This window comes from Trachemys scripta, chromosome 3, assembly GCF_013100865.1.
Source record: "Trachemys scripta elegans isolate TJP31775 chromosome 3, CAS_Tse_1.0, whole genome shotgun sequence".
NCBI classification, from domain to species: Eukaryota; Metazoa; Chordata; order Testudines; family Emydidae; genus Trachemys; species Trachemys scripta.
In genome coordinates, this window is record NC_048300.1 from 27029703 (window position 1) to 27048606 (window position 18904).

Here is an 18904-nt window from a genome sequence, read left to right on the forward strand (position 1 = left end):
CACCCTCCCGAGTTACCTAGGTTTATGCCTAGTGACGTCAACATGGGTGTGACAACGTCTCAGTGCGATGCCATCACTGTATTGCAGTGTATCTGGGTGTGCCAATGTCTCAGTGCAATGCCATCACGCAGGGGTATGCTGTTGTGACAGCAGGATCGTTTTGCAGTGAATCACAGCACAACGGTGACTACAAGACGTAGCAGTTGGTCTCGTAGCAATTTACCTTTGGCCAGCCCTGAACAGAGTCTTCTTCGACCCCGCTTTGGGTGCTGGAGCCATGTGGTGCCTAGCCGTGCTGCTGCAGTGTCCTGTTGCCAGTCGCCACACAAAGCGACCCCGAGAGCCAGGGCCGGCTCCAGGGTTTTGGCCGCCCCAAGCAGCCAAAAAAAAAAAAAAAAAAAAGCCGCAATCGCAATCTGCGGCGGCAATTCAGCGGGAGGTCCTTCACTCCGAGCAGCAGTGATGGACCGTCCGCCGAATTGCCGCCGAATAGCTGGACCTGCCACCCCTCTCCGGAGTGGCTGGCCCAAGCACCTGCTTGCCAAGCTGGTGCCTGGAGCCGGCCCTGCCGAGAGCTCTGCTCCAGGGCCGCTGCTGGACAGCAGAGCGCTCTTCACCATCCGGTCCCGGGTCCTGGCTCAGTGGGGCAGCAGCATAGTCAGGCCGCGACACCTCCGGGTCAGTTGCCATGGGAACAGCAGGGGGCGGCAGCGAGCAGCTGCGCAGGACGTTACACGCTGAGCCATGTGGGCGCAGCGCTTTTCTGGCGGGGAGGGGACGTGTCTCTTGCCGGCGCAGCCATGGCTCACGCAAACCCCGTGGTAAGGGCCGGGACCAGGGCGGTTTCCCGCCGAGGGGCAGGAGGGAAACGGGGAGAGAGGAGAAAAAGGAGCCGTCTGCCCAGGTCGGCCCGTAGTGTGATATATTAGGGTTTTACAGGAACGTCCCGGATGCCTTTTCCCTCTGCCCTGTGACAGGCCGTCGCCCAGGGCTCTGCCCAGAGGGGGCAGATGGATTGCCCCTCCCCCCGCTGTTATGCTGAGCGAGCGGGGTCCCACTTGGTGTACAGACGAAAGTGGGAAACGTTCAGTGTTTGGTTTGTGCCGCCCAGGCTATGCCTAGACGCTGCAAGCTCCTGCCCTATAACAGCTAGACGAAAAAGGAACGATGCACCTGGCGGAGACCGCAATCCCCGAGCTCTGCGTGTAGACCTCGCGTTTGAGACCTGAATTACCAAGAAAGGGGCATCAGATACTATTTATCCTCTCGTGTGATAGCATTAAAGGCCTTCAGTTATTAACAGAACACCGACATGGTTTGTGCAATCAAGCAAAAGTCTATCAGACTCGGTTTTGATTTAGTGATTGCCTCAATTTGTTGTTCTTGTTGCTAAAATTAGAAATGGACTTTTAAAATAAAATCTGGAGACTAGAGTTTAGTTTGAAAGCCCTGGAAGCCTTCTTTATTAAAAAAACAAAACAAAACTGTTTTGTGTGTGATTGAGTAAAAGCATTAATCGTGTGATGTTGACAGTTATTATATAGTTTTTGAATAAATCTGACCTAGTTTGGATAAATATCTCTTATTTTCCTGAAATTAGTTAGCTGGTGCTAGGGAGAAATCTGAATCCTTCACTCAAACTTACTTTCTTATGCCCTGTTTTTGAGCTTCCTTTGTGAGCCTCCCACAGGAACATCCTTCTTGAGTGTTTGGAAAGCATCTAGCACATCAGAAATAACTGTTGTGTCGCTTTAACTTTAAGATATAAATACTCCCATTGAAGTCATGGAGATTTAAAGTTTTTAGGATTGGGGCCTTAATCATTTCCACCCTCCTTTTTATTTTGTTACATTCACTCCCACTTCATCACTCCCCCAACACTGCATGTTTTTTTTTAGGAAAGCTGAAAACTCATTTCAAGACATGACAATTATTGATCTATTTGACCTCATGGTGTGACAGTTGTATCTGTGAGATAAGAGTAAAGCACACTAATATACATGCTCTATGATAATTGTGATCATGTTGTAAGTACAGTATTTAGTGTTGGAATTGTGAGGTTACCATTTAGGATCCTGTTTGAAACATATATCAGAATAAGACTTTTAACTTTTTTAAGACTTTGCATAATAAAATATAACTTGGTCAGTTTCCTTTGAGAATTAGATCATTTGAAAGCAAAGTGTTTGTTTTACAATAATTTAATCTCAAGATGTCTAGTGAATTGGCAGGGGGAGGCCATTTGAAGTTCTTGACTATAATTGTGCAAGAGCTGATTTTATTTTTTTCTACAGCTGATATGTTGAAATGTACCTTTGAATTTTTCTAAGATCTTTATTGTCATCTGCCTTTACTGCCACCCACCCTCTCCCACATGGCTGTGTATGGTGGTGTTGTGAGACCATTGACGTGGGCTGATTGCTTTTTAGGTAGAAGTAATTAGTTACTTCACAACAGCTTCATGCCCTCAGATATGTTTCACTTGAAAATCATTTTATTTCACACATCCTAATTTTACAATAACGAGATAGTAGGTTTATTTTTAACATTAAGATTTAAAAAAAAAAAAGCGAACTATGAAGATTTAGAATCCTAACACTTCAAAGATTGGCTAAAGGTTCAGGTTCTAGCCTAATGTCAGCACATGGTGTACTTCGTAGTAATCACTGTTCTGATTAAAACAGCTTTTAGCAATTGAGGGCCATAACCTTGCAATCAGATCCATGTAGGTGAACCCTTCAGCCTGCACAAAGCCCTGTTTTCAGTCTGCACTTGGGAATCTGGCTGTAGGATTGTGACCTAAAAGAGAAACTATTAGCCTGAGCAGAGGGGCAAAAAATCTTCTCCAGGTCTGATTCTGATGACATAAACTGATCAAATGCATTGACTTCAGTGTAATTACATTCAGATTACATTGGGTTTTTCTTCCTATTTTTATTGCAATTTTTGAAAAAGTCACATTGCAGTTTTCTTCTAATCTGAAATTATGTATTGATAACTGTATTGTTATAACACGAGTTAGCAGCAAAATAGCTATTACAATCATAGCCATAAGCAACAGTCTCTACTCTCTGTATTTGGCTCACAACTGAAGCTGCTCATGTTCTAGAAACTAGCCAAACTAGAAAGTGTGTTTTTTATTTTCTTCCTTATATTGTTTGTTTCTTCCTAGAGCTTCTTTGTGTAGCTTTAGCCAGTGCTACTTTAATGGTCTTACACAGCAAATGCTAGCCTGAAACAGAACATGCTAGTTTGAGAATATGCTGGAATTGTTCTCCTAATGATTTTAGGACTCTTGCTGGATGTTATAGCTAAAAATAACTAAATTAAAAGAAATCTAAAATGCAGGCCAAAATTCTAATTTTTCCTTTGATATTTTATTGTTAGTTTTTCATTCTACAGTGCCATAAGTGATTTGGTAGAGGAAAAATGTTCTGGCCTATCTAGTTATCCCAGCAGTTGCATGGGCCAGAAACTTCAGCCACAAATGGTACTGTCTCCTGGATCTGTTCATTTTATAATATGGCTCACAAAGCCAGCTTACAAATCCTACCTCTAGTCAGAGAGTCTGTACTTCACTTGGAGCTACAGCAAATGTCAGCCTGTGTTTTAAATTCTCTGAATTGTGTTTTATTCAGCCTAAACTCTACAGATCTATTATTGAAGATGTGATTGAAGGTGTCTGGGAACTCTTTGCAGAAGAAGGTGTGGAGGAACAGGTCTTGAAAGACTTGAAGCAGGTTTGTTGGATAATTGTTTCTTTGATTTACAATCTTTTTCTTGGGATATCTTCTTCTACCTGTCCTTATTTTTCTAAGGCCCCACAGGATACAGGTACCTTCCATCAAAATCAAAGAGAAATACATATATCCTGAGAAACATGAATTGGAGTCCAAATCTGGTACTTATTCTTAACATTCTGCTGTTGAATGGTTTCTTAGATTCAACCATTCAGTTTTCAGGATTATCCTGAATAGTTAAAGTGCCTGAAAACTTTAAATATATTAATGGATGATTTGGGCGACTTAATAATTTTCTTAACATCTTTTTCGCAGGTTTGGGAAGCAAAGGTGACTCAGTCTAAAGCAACAGAAGGCTTCTTCAAACATAGCCACTATTCACCCCAGTTCACCTTGCAGTTGCCACACAACTTACATCGCACACTTCAGACATCAACAGGTTGGATATTATTTGTGAGAGGCCAACAGTTGCAATTTAACACTAGTTCAATGTTTCAATAACCTCTTCATTTGAAGTGTGTGTGATGGGCCAAATTCTGTTCTCTTTTACTTTGGTGTAGATCTAGAATGAGAGACACTATGAAACTGAAAGCAGAATTTGGCCCACTAAGGGATAAATCCTGTTCTGGCACACTAATGTAAATCCAGATATTTGAGTTCAGTAGAGCTACTTCAGATTTGCACTGATGCACATGAGATCAGAATAGTATCCCTCTGTTCTCTAGGCCAGAAGTATAGCACATCTTAAAATTTGTAGTGTTTTTTTTTTGTTTTTTGTTTTGTTTTAAATAAGCAATGTGGACTAATTCTAATTCAGTTTTTGTTTTTTAATAGATTGTTCCAGTATTGAATAATTCAAACTAAAAAGAGGTACTTTGTAGGGCTGTCAAGCGATTAAAAAAATTAATCCCGTGAATAAACAATAATAGAATACCATTTATTTAAATATTTGTGGATGTTTTCTAAATTTTCAAATATATTAATTTCAATTACAACACAATACAAAGTGTACAGTGCTCACTTCATATTTATTTTTGATTACAAACATTTGCACTGTTAAAAAAACAACAGAAATAGTATTTTTCAATTCACCTAATACAAGTACTGTAGTGCAATCTCTTTATCATGAAAGTTGAACTTACAAATGTAGAATTATGTACAAAAAAACCGTTTTATTTTTGAATGCAATGTAAAATTTTAGAGCCTGCAAGTCCACTCAGTCCTACTTCTTGTTAAGCCAATGGCTCAGACAAACAAGTTTGTTTACATTTGCAGGAGATAATACTGCCTGGTTCTTGTTTATAATATCACCTGACAGCCAGAACAGGCGTTCTCATGGCACGGTTATAGCTGAAATCGCAAGATATTTACATGCCAGATGCACTAAAGATTTATATGTCCCTTCATGCTTCAACCACCATTCCAGGGGACGTGCTTCCATGCTGATGACGTGTTCTGCTTGATAACAATCCAAAGCAGTGAGGACTGACACATGTTAATTTTCATTATCTGAGTCAGATGCCACCAGCTGAAGGTTGATTTTCTTTTTTGGTCGTTCGGGTTCTGTATTTTCCACATTGGAGTGTTGCTCTTTTAAGATATCTGAAAGAATGCTCTACCCTCTCAGATTTTGGAAGGCACTTCAGATTCTTAAACCTTGGGTCGAGTGCTGTAGCTATCTTTAGAAATCTCACATTTGTATCTTCTTTGCGTTTTGTGAAATCTGCAGTGAAAGTGTTCTTAAAGTGAACATGTGCTGGGTCATCATCTGAGACTGCTATAACATGAACTATATGGCAAAATGCATAAAACAGAGAAGGGGACATACAATTCTGCCCCAAGCAGTTCAATAACAAATTTAATTAATACATTATTTTTTCAATGAGCGTCATCAGCATGAAAGCATGTCCTCTGGAATGGTGGTTGAAGCATGAAGGGGAATATGAATGTTGAGCATATCTGGCAAGTAAATACTTTGCAAGTAAATACCGGCTACAAAAGTGCCATGCAAATGCCTGTTCTCACTGTCTGGTGACATAGATAAGAATTGGGCAGCATTATCTCCTGTAAATGTAAACAAACTTGTTTGTCTGAGCAATTGGCTGAACAAGAAGTAGGGCTGAGTGGACTTGTAGGCTCTGAAGTTTTACATTTTTTTTTTTTTTTTTGAGTGCAGTTATGTAACAAAAAATCTACATTTGTAAGTTGTACTTTCACGATAGAGATTGCATTACAGTACTTGTATGAGGTGAATATACAATTTATTTTGTTTATCATTTTTACAGTGCAAATATTTGTAATAAAAATATACATTTTGATTTCAGTTACAACACCGAATACAATATATATGAAAATGTAGGAAAAAATCCAAAATATTTCATTTCAATTGATATTCTATTGTTTAACAGTGCAATTAAAACTGCAATTAATCGCGATAATTTTTTAAAATTGTGCTTAATTTTTTTGAGTTAATCGCATGAGTTAACTGCAGTTAATTGACAGCCCTAGTATTTGGTTTTAGGGACAGATCTTAGTCCTTTAAGTCCCTTTGCACCACTCTGATGGTTCCAAGAGTACTTAAAGCTGCCTAGATCAGCAATTGAGGGTCCCCCTACTGTGAGAGAGCATTGACAGCAGAGACAGGGATCTAGTGGAAAAAATAGTATGTGAATGTGTAAGTCAAGATTGTATCATAATATATATGCATAAGTGACCAATTAAAGGTTGAACGGGCAACTTTGATTCTGGTATTTCCTAATTTTTTGAGTGCTTGATTGTGTAACATTAATGTTTTATTAATGTAGTAGTATTTTTAGATGTAATAATAATAAATATACAGGGACATAGTACTCCTGGGCATTGAGTCCTGTCCCCAATGAGTTGCAGGCAACTTCATTGTACGATCCCATTTATAAATGTATCAATTTATATATGCTAGGTAGAGAGGCATTATTTATTTAACCTGGCCCAAGGGTTCTAGATTCACTCACTATAGGAAGCATTCTAACTTTTCAAGTAGAGGCGGGAAATACTTAGGGTAGAAGAGGCTCTATTACAGGTAACACAACTGTAAAAATGTATGGACTCTGTTTATGCTTTAAGCAGGATTTTCAAAAGTGGTTAGCACTGGTCTAATTCTGTTCCTGTTGTAGTCAATGAGAGTTTTACCATTGACTATAATGGGAGCAGATAAACCAATGCTGAGTGCTCTGAAAAATCCCATCCTGCTTCTGCTGCTAGCATTATTGGAGCTGCACCGGTGCAGAAAATTGCTTACAAATTTTCCTAGTGTTGACAATGCAGTACACTTGATATAAGTTTGTTCCGTCAGGTTAAAATGGTGGTGTAATAAATAGAAATGCCAAACTTAATTTCTACAGTGCAACTCCAAAAAAATCTTCTAATTTAACTCTTCAATCTACTTAACTCAGCAAGGTCTTGTGAATAACAGTACTTATAAATATTCTAGATTTAGTATAAGGAAGACTTGCTGAAATATTAAATAATGGCAAATGTGTTCAGCAGTGTTCAGGATTGTTCACTTAAAATATATTTATCGCTGTAACACCGATTATTAAGTAATTTGTCTTGTCCTCAATGTAGTTTGTGTTGACAGAAGCTACAATGTGTATGAAATTGAATGCTAATTCTTTGGTGTACCTATATCAGTGTATCTTTGTTTTTGTGTAATACTTACTGTTTCTGTGTAGCTTCTTTAGTCATCCCTGCTGGCAGAGGTATTCAACAATTCACAACAGCAGACCTGGTATGTAATTTTAATGCTATTTTATTTCTAACTTTACGATATTTAACACGCTAAATGAAAAAGTTAAGGCTCTTTGCATGTTTTAAAGGGCTTAGTGGGAGGCGGAAGTGTCTAGATGCTCTAGACCAGGGGCCACAGGGACGTGGTGCCGGCCGCTTCCGGGAGTGGCGCGGGACCAGGGCAGGCAGGGAGCCGGCCTTAGCCCCGCTGCGTGCTGCTGCCACCCCGGAGCCACTCAAGATAAGCAGCGCTGGGCTGCAGCCTGCACCCCAACCCTCTGCCTTGAGCCCCCTGTTGCACCCCGCACCTCTCTTGCATGGCAACCCCCCGCACTGAGCCCCCTCCTACATTCCGCACCCCCTCCAGCACCCCAACCCCCTGCTCCATCCCTACATTCATGGCCCTGCATGCAATTTCCCCACCCAGATGTGGCCTTCGGGCCAAAAAGTTTGCCCACCCCTGCTCTGGACAGCATGTGGGTAATTTTCAGTGCCTAATAGTACTTCTGATAATTTTGTCTGTGCCCTACATGATGTACAGTAGACAAGAGGGAGGAGTCTTTGCTGGGTGTGTGCATTCAACATCTGCAAAATCTAAGCGGGGGAGGAGGGATAGCTCAGTAGTTTGAGCATTAGCCTGCTAAACCCAGGGTTGTGAGTTCAATCCTTGAGGGGGTCATTTAGGGATCGGGGGCAAAAATCTGTCTGGGGATTGGTCCTGGTCTGAGCAGGGGGTTGGACTAGATGACTTCCTGAGGTCCCTTCCAACCCTGATATTCTATGATTTAAAAATAAAAAAAGAAAACATAAAATTTAGTCCTTATAGTTGTGATTAAAACCTTTCAAATCTAGCTGTCTCTAGAGACCCCTTCAGAGCAATCACCGTTGCCAATGGAGTAAAGGGGGGGGATGGGTGTTCCTGGCTGCTCTGCTGTTAGAGCAACTGTTGAAAATTAGTGGAAGGGATGGCTGCCATTTTTAGAAGTTAGGTGTATTGGTGGAGTGACACCCTGTGAAGCAGGGAATCCTGGAAACAGGCTCAGCTGCCCTAGTAGAGGGCTTTGTGGATGTGCATTGTGGTGGGGGGACATGTTGATTTATTTGGGTGGTGGTAGGGCTGCCTCGTATTCACATACTGTTAATATTGGAATGCAGGAGGCTCTTCAAACAGTGGATATTATGGGGGAAAAGTAGTATACTGGTGCTTGAGGTGCAGAGTGAGGGGCTGCAAGGAGGAGTTTTCCCTAGAGAGTACATAGGTGCAGGAAAGGGAAGGGGCATATTGGGCAGGGAGCATGTAAATGGGGAGGTACTCAAGACAAGTCTAATTTTCTTAAGCATTTCATTACAAAATACTGCTCACCTTGCTGTAGCTTAAGGGTCAAAACCATTTTTCAGTAGGGATGATCATGGGGAAAGACTGTAACTTAGATTTCTTGAGCTGCATTTTGCTAAGTATGACTGTTAGGGCCTCAAAGGATAGAGCACGAAACGCAACTTAATTTCTCTAGTAAATCTGCTGTGTGTCTAGGATGCTTCACGAACCGGTGCAACTTTGACTCTCCCTTCGGGTATCGCTTATCCTATCCATGTACCTGCTGGAGTAACGCTACAGACTGCATCTGGTAAGATTAAGAAAAGCTGAACTCAGACACCAGTTTTAGTACATAGTGTGTTGACCTGAATTTATGGGCTAGTTTATTATGGCTCGCCAATGTCTGACCAGAAGATATTTAGGTTCTTGTCCCAATTCAGGCTACAGGGTTAGAGAACGCAGAGTTCGACGTCGTGAGAGGACCCTCAGGTTGTGTAGCAAGGACACTTATACTGAGGACAATACCAAATTGTTAAGATCTTTATTAAAATGAATGAAAGAATAATAAACCATATAAAACAGAGTCACAAAGAAGTAATACAATTCTATGACCTCTGGTGGTAACATCTCTATGCTAAAAGACTACTTAAACTAGCATTCTTACATCCTTCCCTGAAGACCTGGTAGTGGGAGACAGAGGACAAACCTTGTCTCTCACATGCCCAATGAATTTGATGGTCCAGGCTTCCCAAGTTGGTAGGGATTAGGTTCGAGTGTTGAATAGCTAAGCTATATTGCAAAGTTGAGCTGATAGCTTGATAGAAGATAGGAAAGAGCGACCCTCCTGCTTGGTTGTTTGCCCTCTTATAGGGTCCTGACACTACCTTAATCAAGGCCCAACCATGCCCAAATCTTATTTCCTCACCTAAATAAATCTTTGGGTACACTTACTCTATAGAGTATCATATTATGACATATAGTCATATGTATTAATATTGATTGTCATCCCCGAAACCATTACCCTTGGCCTAACTTATGACTTCCATGTTCTGCGGTGTACCCTGTGGTTACCAGTCTGTTCCAGATCTACGGTAAACATGTTCAGTTCCCCAAAGTCAAAAGGGGTAACCAGCAGGCCATTTATCTATGCCAAAGGTTACAAACACTCATATTTAAATCATAGAATATCAGGGTTGGAAGGGACCTCAGGAAGTCATCTAGTCCAACCCCCTGCTCAGACCAGGACCAATCCCCAGACAGATTTTTGCCCCCGATCCCTAAATGACCCCCTCAAGGATTGAACTCACAACCCTGGGTTTAGCAGGCTAATGCTCAAACTACTGAGCTATCCCTCCTCCCCCGCTTAGATTTTGCAGATGTTGAATGCACACACCCAGCAAAGACTCCTCCCTCTTGTCTACTGTACATCATGTAGGGCACAGACAAAATTATCAGAAGTACTATTAGGCACTGAAAATTACCCACATGCATATTGACTTGCTCTAGCTAATCATACAGGATATTGGCCTGTAGGTTCCTTGCGTTACAGCCAACTATTATGAATAACTATTATAAATAACACAATATGGAATTCAGCATAAACAAAACCCAAGAAAATAATATAATCAATCAAACCAATGAAGAAAACACATTATGCAATATAGCAAGCTAGCAAACTGACCTCATGGGCTACAACTATGAACAGATCTCGAAAGACGATCACAAGTGCATGGGGTGTAAACTGGATGCCAAAGTAAAGCATTGGTGGATAACACAAATTATACTCCTGTCTTTCTGAACCTGTAGCTGCTTATAAAGTGACTCCTATTGACCAGTTACAGTGTCTGTTAAATCTGCAGCATGTAATAGTGCCACCCCTGCAATGTTATTTAACATCATTCCCAGGTGACGCCATCAGGGCCGGCTCCAGGCACCAGCTTACCAAGCAGGTTCTTGGGGTGGCCACTTCAGAGAGGGGTCCAAGTCCAGCTGTTCGGCGGCAATTCGGTGGACAGTCCCTCACTCCTGCTCGGAGCGAAGGACCTCCCGCTGAATTGCCGCCGCAGATCGCGATCGTGACTCTTTTTTTTTTTTTTTTTTTTAGTTGGGCCGCTTGGGGCGGCCAAAACCCTGGAGCCGGCCCTGGACGCCATTCTCTTTGTTATACTGCTCCTGCTGTAGGTTCTGCTGTGTCAGTCCAGATGTGGGCATGTCCTCCTCCTGCCTGAAGGAGATAGTCTATCCAGTCTCTAATAGGTGCAGACAGATTCTGCCTTGTCAGGGTGGATTTTCCTTAACTGCTTGTTTTGATCAATTCCCTCCATCCCCAGTCCCCACACTTTTCTTTCTGACAGGGTTACATAGTATAACCTAGAAGGCTGTGTGGAGAAATTAACCCTCTCCTTGCACGCACCAGAGCACTTTGAGGGGAAGGCAGCCCTCGGTGGTGTAACCATGGGAGTAGTTGTGGGGCTGGGAGAGGGTAGAAGAGGGGCATTGTCCCCCTCAAACTGCAACTCTTGGGCAGGCGTAGAATTGCCCCCCACCTCCACCTCATGCAGCCCCATTGGCCTGACTGGAGCTGTCTCCCCAAATATAAATCAAACCAAACCAATGGGTGTAACCACTTTTCTCTTAAACTGTTATTCAGAGTAGAACAGCAATGTAAAATAACACCATCTTCCTCCATCAGATCTACCTATGTGTATTGAGTCCTATCTACTGACTTTAATGGTACCCATACATTTTACCACTTCAGCCCTTTGGAAAACTTATTAATAGGCCACCAGTAAGGGAAAATATATTGGTAGTTCAGCCTCTAAGCCCAGGTGCTGAGATTTTTAGCAGAGTACTCTCTCCAAACACTGCTGGAAGTGGTGGTGGTTCTGTCTCCTGCCTCAAGCTATGTCTAAATTTAAAATGCTAGTGGTGCAGCTGCACTGCTTTTGCACTTTAGCGTAGACACTACTTATGCTGATGGGAGGGCTTCTCCCCTAAGCGTAGTAATCCCCCTCCCTGAGAGGCGGTAGCTAGGTTGATGGAAGAATCAGGCAGCACAGACAATACTGAAGACGTTTATTCACAGCACTGGGAAGATTGATAAACAGCTTTAAAAGTATGATGTTACAGTGACCAGTTATATACATTTTCTTATTAATCTATTTGCATTTATTTTGTTCTTTCAGAGACAAACATTGTTTCAGAGAGAGAGAGAGAAAACACTTAACATGATAATGACAGGAACAGAACATATGCATAGAAACCATTCTGATTACATTAATTATTTGTGAATATCCTTAAGGCAAAGGGGTGGGGGTGGGAGTAGGAGTGAGTGTCCACAGATATCCGGAGAGCTGTGGAGGGTTTGTACTGTTTTCTTACTGAGAGGCCGAGTTACTGGGCAGTCATCTGACCATTTAAGTTATCAAGTGTTTACAGCTGCCATTGTCCTTGGGCCTCTGGTAGGCCTGTTTGTTAGTTATGCTGGTTTCTGCCTCAGCGGCTAACTGAATTTTTAACTCTTGCCTAACAACACATACCTTGGTGCACATAACAAAATTTATTCTGCACATGGATGGAAAAAATTAGAGGGAACATTGGCCCCTGCCCTTGTGCTGCTGCAAAATAGGAGTGTGGTGTCTCCAACTCCAGAGCCTTTTGATGGTTGGTTTGTATGGTGATTTCATACTATTTTAAGGCCAATGTAGAAAGTATAACTGAATGAAGTTGGGAATAGGCAGTTCTGGCATCTGAATTCTAACACTGATAACAGTAAGTCAGCATCAGCTTAACTCCCAACAGATAGCTTTAATAATCCACTGTTAATACTTCTCTCTATAGGGCACCTCTATAAGGTAAATATGCCTGTTATGGTTACACAGGCCCCAGGAGGTACAAGTATTCTGCAGCATCCTATTCAGCAAATATTTCAGCAGCTTGGGCAGCCTTCAGTACTGCAGGCCAGTATTGCCACTGTTGCACAGGTGAATGCATCTTCTGTTCCAGCAACTGCTGAAAGACTACAAACCCAGGAAGCCCCACTCCAGCAGCCCACTGTACTGCAACAAAGGGGAGTGGAAGCAAAACACTCGGAAAACTCTGCAAATGCTACTCTATTACAGCAACCTACTAGGAGTCAGCAGCAAGTTACAACTAATACAATTTTGAATCATCAGGCAAACTCAACAGAATATTTCCAATACACCAACCTTCAAACAGCTGTGTTTACTTCAAAATCCTCTGAAATGGATTCTACCACTGAACCAATTGCAAGCAGTTCATTCAGCATAACTCGGAGTGTGCAAGACCAATTATCCACAGAGCTACAAGATTCAGTGCAGCAACAGGTGTCTGATGATATCATTGAGATGATTATTCTGGGTAATGGCTTGGATGCTAGTACCCTTCTAAAAGAGCAGGACAGCATTTCTGTCACTGAAGAGGTAGGACCTTCATTGTTTAAAAATTTGTAATGAACTTTAACTTGGTGAAAATATCTGAAAGTAGATACTTATCTGAAGAATCAGTATATTAAAGCAACACTATAAAACAAATCTGTTTGTTACTAACAGCACCACTACATTTTAAAAACGGAAAACTTCAAGAATCTAACTTATAAGCAAATCGCATACATTACACTTCACTTCGTTTGGACAACACGAATGACCTATTCATTTTTACTTTCTGGTTTTCATGTATGAACATTGCTGAAATATGTAGATTAAATAGGAATGTTCATACCAATGATCTTTTTTAAAACTGCCATATCATTGTGACTTTGAAATCATAGGTCAGATCCAAGCCATGGTGGGCAAATTGCCTTTTTAATACGATTTGGCTAGCAAATGAGGAGGAATTCCTTTCAGACTATGTACTCACATTCAGAATCCACAAGTTATATTGTGATATGAGTGAAAACTTAAGTGTTTTTAATTGAGGGAAATACAATCATCATTCAACTAATGCTGTGCAAATAATTTGTATTAGATCGCTGATTTCATTAAAGAGTCTCTTTTATAATTTATGGAATGTCCACAAGCAGGTTGTGGTTTTCTTGAATTTATTTGTTTGAACTATCTAAATTGTGTACTCCATGAATTTATTACAAATATTTTAAATTCAAGCTGCTTAGCTGTGATTTTTGTCTTGTAAGCCATGTGGTATTGGTTTTATACCTTGATCAGATGAAGGCAGAGGCTTTTCTGGTTAAAATTGCATTTGGCAACAACTGTTGCCTGGAAAACCCCAATCACTGAAATATTCAGAGTGCACAAATGTGATAAAGGTAAATTCATTTAAAATCACGAACAAAGACTAATGGAACACATTCTGCATTATTCAGTCAGCTCTATATGGAACCTGGTTTTGAAACAAACTGATATGGTCTGGAAGGGTTAGAAGAATGGTCAAAAAGAAGGATCCCAGAAGTACAGAATAATGCAATAATATTTCAATGTTGTATCTCAGAAGTGTGTGGGTTTTTAATCTTTATTACAGTGTTGAATTCTGTGGAACATCCTAAATGATTCTAGATGATTGAAGACTCGGATTCCCCCCTTATTAAGCTCTTAGAATCATTTAGTACTAGTGATTATAAGACAGGGGGGCAAACTACAGCCCGTGGGCCACATCCGGCCCGCTGGACCCTTCTCTCTGGCCCCTGAGCTCCTGCCAGGGAGCGGGATCAGGACAGGCTTGTGGAGGAGCCAGCCCAACTCCCCGGCAGCGTTGTGAGCGGGGCGGAGGCTAATCCCTGGCCTCTCCCTTTCTGCTTCCCTCCCTCGCAGTCACAGTTCCCCCCAGCACCTGGGCAGCGTGGCTGCAGCTCCGGCTGCATGGCACGGCTATAGCGCCGCCAGACCTGGTGCTCCAGGGCAACATGGTCGGGGGTGGGGAGCAGGGGGAGTTGCAGGGGGGCAGTCAAGGGGCCTGGGCCCTTCTGCTGGGGATAGGGACAGAGCAAGCCAGGGCCTCCCTCCACCCCCAGAATGCTTGGTCCCTGTCCCCAGCAACCAAGCCCAGACAGGGAGAGAGCCCTGCCCGACTGCCAGGAGAGCAGCCAAACAAGCCGGGGAAACGCACAGGGAAAGGACTGACCCCTCCCCTTTCCCCCACACCACAGGTAAAGTGGGGCAGGGAGGGTTGGATAGGGGGCGGGAGGCCCCAGGGAGATGGTAAGGGGGTGGGGAGCAGGGGAAATTGGATAGGGGATGGTCAGGAGACAGAGAACAGGGGTGTTTCGATAAGATGCAGGAGTCCCAGGGTTCAGTCAGGGGTAGGGAGCAGGGGAGGATTAGATGAGGGTGGGGATTCTGGGGTGCTGGATAGGGGGCGGGGACCAGGCCACACCTCGCTGTTTGGGGAGGCATAGCCTCCCCTACCCATCCCTCCATACAATTTCTGTACCCAATGTGGCCCTAGGGCCAAAAAGTTTGCACACCCCTGTTATAAGCTGCATTTTCAAAAATGACTAATGTCTCAATTTTTGGGTGACCACCTTGTCACTATTTAAGGGTCCTGATTTTTCAGAAAATGCAGGCTCCTATTAAGGTGTTTCATGTTAGGCTATGAAAATCACTAGTTACTTCTTAAAATCTTGGCCTTGGAATCCAGTTCTGGTCTCATTGAAGGCTTCATTATTGTAAGAGTCCACAACCTGAATGGACATAAGGCCCATTTGTAAGGTTCTGATGACATGAGCGGACAACTCCAAGCTTTGGTTTCATGGCTCATGTCAGCAGAACCCTTCAATAAACAACCCATATAATTATTACACAGAAAAACAAAAACTGTTATAAGAACATTATTAAGGGCCCAAAGCCAGAATGAAGGTTGTGTATTCATTATGAGCCTATGTGACCATGTAATTAAAGACTAGAGGACTCCTGCCTTATTCAGGGCACAGGATGGACAGTACTCCCTGAATGAGCAGTTATACAATATCTTGTTTGTGCTCAGGTCACATTTTCAAGCTTTTCTCCACATCCATGAGTGATAAAAACATGGACTTTTTGTTTTGCTTTTCAAGTGAAATTCTCATGTATTGTATAAAAAACCACTTTTTAAATAAAACACCAAATTTTGTGAGACTCATGCTAAGATTGCAAGAGATAGCAAACCTGACTCCTGGGCTTTTGTTATGGTAGACTTTTTCAATACATATGTTTTATAGATTGAATGACTATTCAGACTATATTAAATACCCCTTTCTACTGTTAAGATGTGGGAACTACTGAGTTGCATATATGACTTTTAGTTGTTCTGTCTCAGTGCTTTGAGGTCCTGATCCAAAACCCATTGAAGTCAATAGCAGCCTTTCCAGTGACTGAACTGGCATTAGATTAAGCCCTCTATCAATTGTAGTCAGTTTCTACCTACCGCTGCAGAATTTGGCCCACTGTGGTATAAACTGAGGACAAGGATGATTTAGTTGGGATTGGTCCTGCTTCGAGCAGGGGTTGGACCTCCTGAGGTCTCTTCTAACCCTCATCTTCTATGATTCTATGACTTGTCTACACTTACAGTGCTGCAGCTGCAGCACTGTAGCACGTTAGTGAAGATGCTACTATGCTGACAGGAGGCCTTCTCCTATTGGCGTAGTTAATCCACCTCCCTAAAAGGCAGTAGCTCTGTTTACACTGGGGGGGAGGGGGTAGGTCAGTAATAACTGCGTCACTCAGGGGTGTGGATTTTTCACCTCCCTGAGCAATGTAGTTATATTAACATAAGTTGGTAGTGTAGACCATTGGCTCTCAACCAGAGGTACGCAAAAGTCCTCCGGGGGATACATTAACTCATCTAGATATTTGCCTAGTTTTACAACAGGCTATATAAAAAGCACTAGCGAAATCAGTACAAACTAAAATTTCATACAGATGATGACTTGTTTATACTGCTCTATATACTATACACTGAAATGGAAGTACAATATTTATATTCTAATTGATTTATTTTATAATTATATGGTAAAAATGAGAAAGTAAGCAATTTTTCAGTAATAGTGAACTGTTAAACTTTTTTGTATTTTTACGTCTGATTTTGTAAGCAAGTAGTTTTGAAGTGAGGTGAAACTTGTGGGTATACAAGACAAATCAGACTCCTGAATGGGGTACAATAGTCTGGAAAGCTTGAGAGGCACAGGTGTAGACCAAACCTAAGGCCACATCTACACTATAGACCTATATTGGTATATATCCACACCCCTGAGTGACCCAGTTATACTGACCTCTAACCCTCTGTGTAGAGAGAGCTATATCAATGGGAGAAGCTACCACCTCCCTGAGAGGCAGATTAACTACGCTGATGGGAGAAGCTCTCCTGTTGGCATAGTAGCATCTTTACTAATGCACTACAGCAATGCAGCTGCGGCGCTGTAGCTCTGTATGTGAAGACAAGCTCTAAGGTATTCATTCCTGAAAGTTATCAATGTGTTTTGATGCAATGGATGCTTTGGTATCAAGGAATTGCCTATACATAGATACATATATGTTGTCGCTAGATGGTATTTTCTAATGGAAAACTTGTCCATCAGAAAATTTTCAGTTAGTTGAAATTGAAACGTTCCACTGAGCGTTTTGTTTTTAACAAAACTTTATTTAGAAAAAAATTGAAACAAAGCATTTTGATGTTTTTATTTCAAAATGACTTTCATTAACACAACTTTTTAAATTTTTATAAGATATTAAAATATAGTAAACCTTAATTTTAAAATAATATATGAAAAAATCAAATCAAAACAATGAGATTTTAACTAAATGAAACATTTCAGTTTACCTGACCAGAGTATTTTTGGAAATTATATTTTGCAAGAGTTTTTTGAATTTTTGGCATCGTTACTTTTTATTCTGAATCAGAATTATTTTTTTTCCAAATGTCAGAATTTTCCCTTGGAACAGAAATTCTGATTTTTTTTTAACAGTTCTAATATCTATTGATTTTTTTTTTTTAAAAGGGAAATTTGCTTTGAGTATTAGAGACCGTATTTAAAAACCATGTCTGGAAAAACAGATTTCATATTATTGAACAAGTATTTGAAATGGGGTTCATTTCAGGAAAATGTATATATGACCAGATTTTCAAAAGTGCTCAGCTCTCATAATTGGGGCTTGACTTTTTTTTTTTTTTTTTTAAAAAGAGCTCTACTCCCATTTAAACACCTAAATAAGGTGACAAGTTTTTCAAACTTAGTACCCAACAGATCTCCTAGAAAAAAATGGGAGCTGTTGGGTGTTGAGTTCTTGTGAAAAATCCGACCTCTTGTCAAGCTCTTTTTGAACCTTCTTATTCCTGTCAGATGGAACCTACTGTACTGATGGAATCTGACATACGGACAGAAAAGGAGATCTGCAGTGACATTGAAGGGATCATTCAGCTAGATGGAATTGATGATGTTTTTCCTAAGGAGGAAACAGAAAGTACAAGAGATGTGGAAGAAAATGAATTTATTGGTATTATTGATGCGGAGGATCTGAAAGTGTTGGAGGAGGAGGAAGATGAAGAAGGTGACAGTATTTCAAATGCTGAATCCAGCGGCAGCAGTGATACTGAAGAGCCCCAAATAGACATAATTGAGGAGGTAATTAGTTTAAACATTCTAAAGCAAGTCAGAGTAATGTGCCTATCTGCATGTCTGGTTGCTTAGATCCAGAATATCCACTGGTAGATTGAGGCAGAATACATGGTTAAACTGTGTTTTCAGAGCAGAATGTAATAGCTATGGGGTGGTTTGAGAGCTTCTTGGGCAGACCATAAAAAATAGGAGGAGTTGCTGTGATATCTGTTGCTTATTGGATGAATTAACATGCTTTTAATTACCAAAACTTGAGTCTGGGAGTGAAATTCTGGCCTCACTGAAATCAAAGGGACTTTTGCTATTCGTTTAAGGAGGCTCAGGATTTCATCCTGGGCCTCTATCCTGGGAAGCAGTGACTCTGGGAAAACATTTTGGGGTCATGGTAGATAATCATCTAAACATAAGTTCCCAGTGCAACGCTGTGGCCAAAAGGGCTAATGTGATCCTTGGATGTATAAATGGGGGAATATAGAGTTTTGGCACTAGTACGACTGCTACGCTACTCTGATATCC

General features: G+C 41.4%; 1 protein-coding gene across 1 annotated transcript; it reads left to right on the top strand.

The window, feature by feature from the left end:
* Positions 1 to 753: 753 nt before the first annotated feature.
* Positions 754 to 18481, top strand: GTF2A1L (general transcription factor IIA subunit 1 like). Its single transcript, XM_034764281.1, has 8 exons — positions 754 to 821; positions 3639 to 3740; positions 4056 to 4179; positions 7451 to 7506; positions 9037 to 9130; positions 12661 to 13262; positions 18113 to 18394; positions 18461 to 18481. Exons 1-8 carry the CDS (start codon positions 801 to 803, stop codon positions 18479 to 18481), a joined length of 1302 nt encoding a protein of 433 aa, XP_034620172.1. The 5' UTR covers positions 754 to 800.
* The last annotated feature ends 423 nt before the right edge of the window (positions 18482 to 18904 follow it).

Excerpts from the sequence above, each read along its gene's own strand:
- GTF2A1L (XM_034764281.1), top strand. The coding sequence starts at position 801 with ATGGCTCACGCAAACCCCGTG. Across the intron at positions 9,131-12,660 it reads AACGCTACAGACTGCATCTG|GGCACCTCTATAAGGTAAAT; the intron begins GTAAGATTAAGA and ends TTCTCTCTATAG. Across the intron at positions 13,263-18,112 it reads GCATTTCTGTCACTGAAGAG|ATGGAACCTACTGTACTGAT; the intron begins GTAGGACCTTCA and ends TATTCCTGTCAG.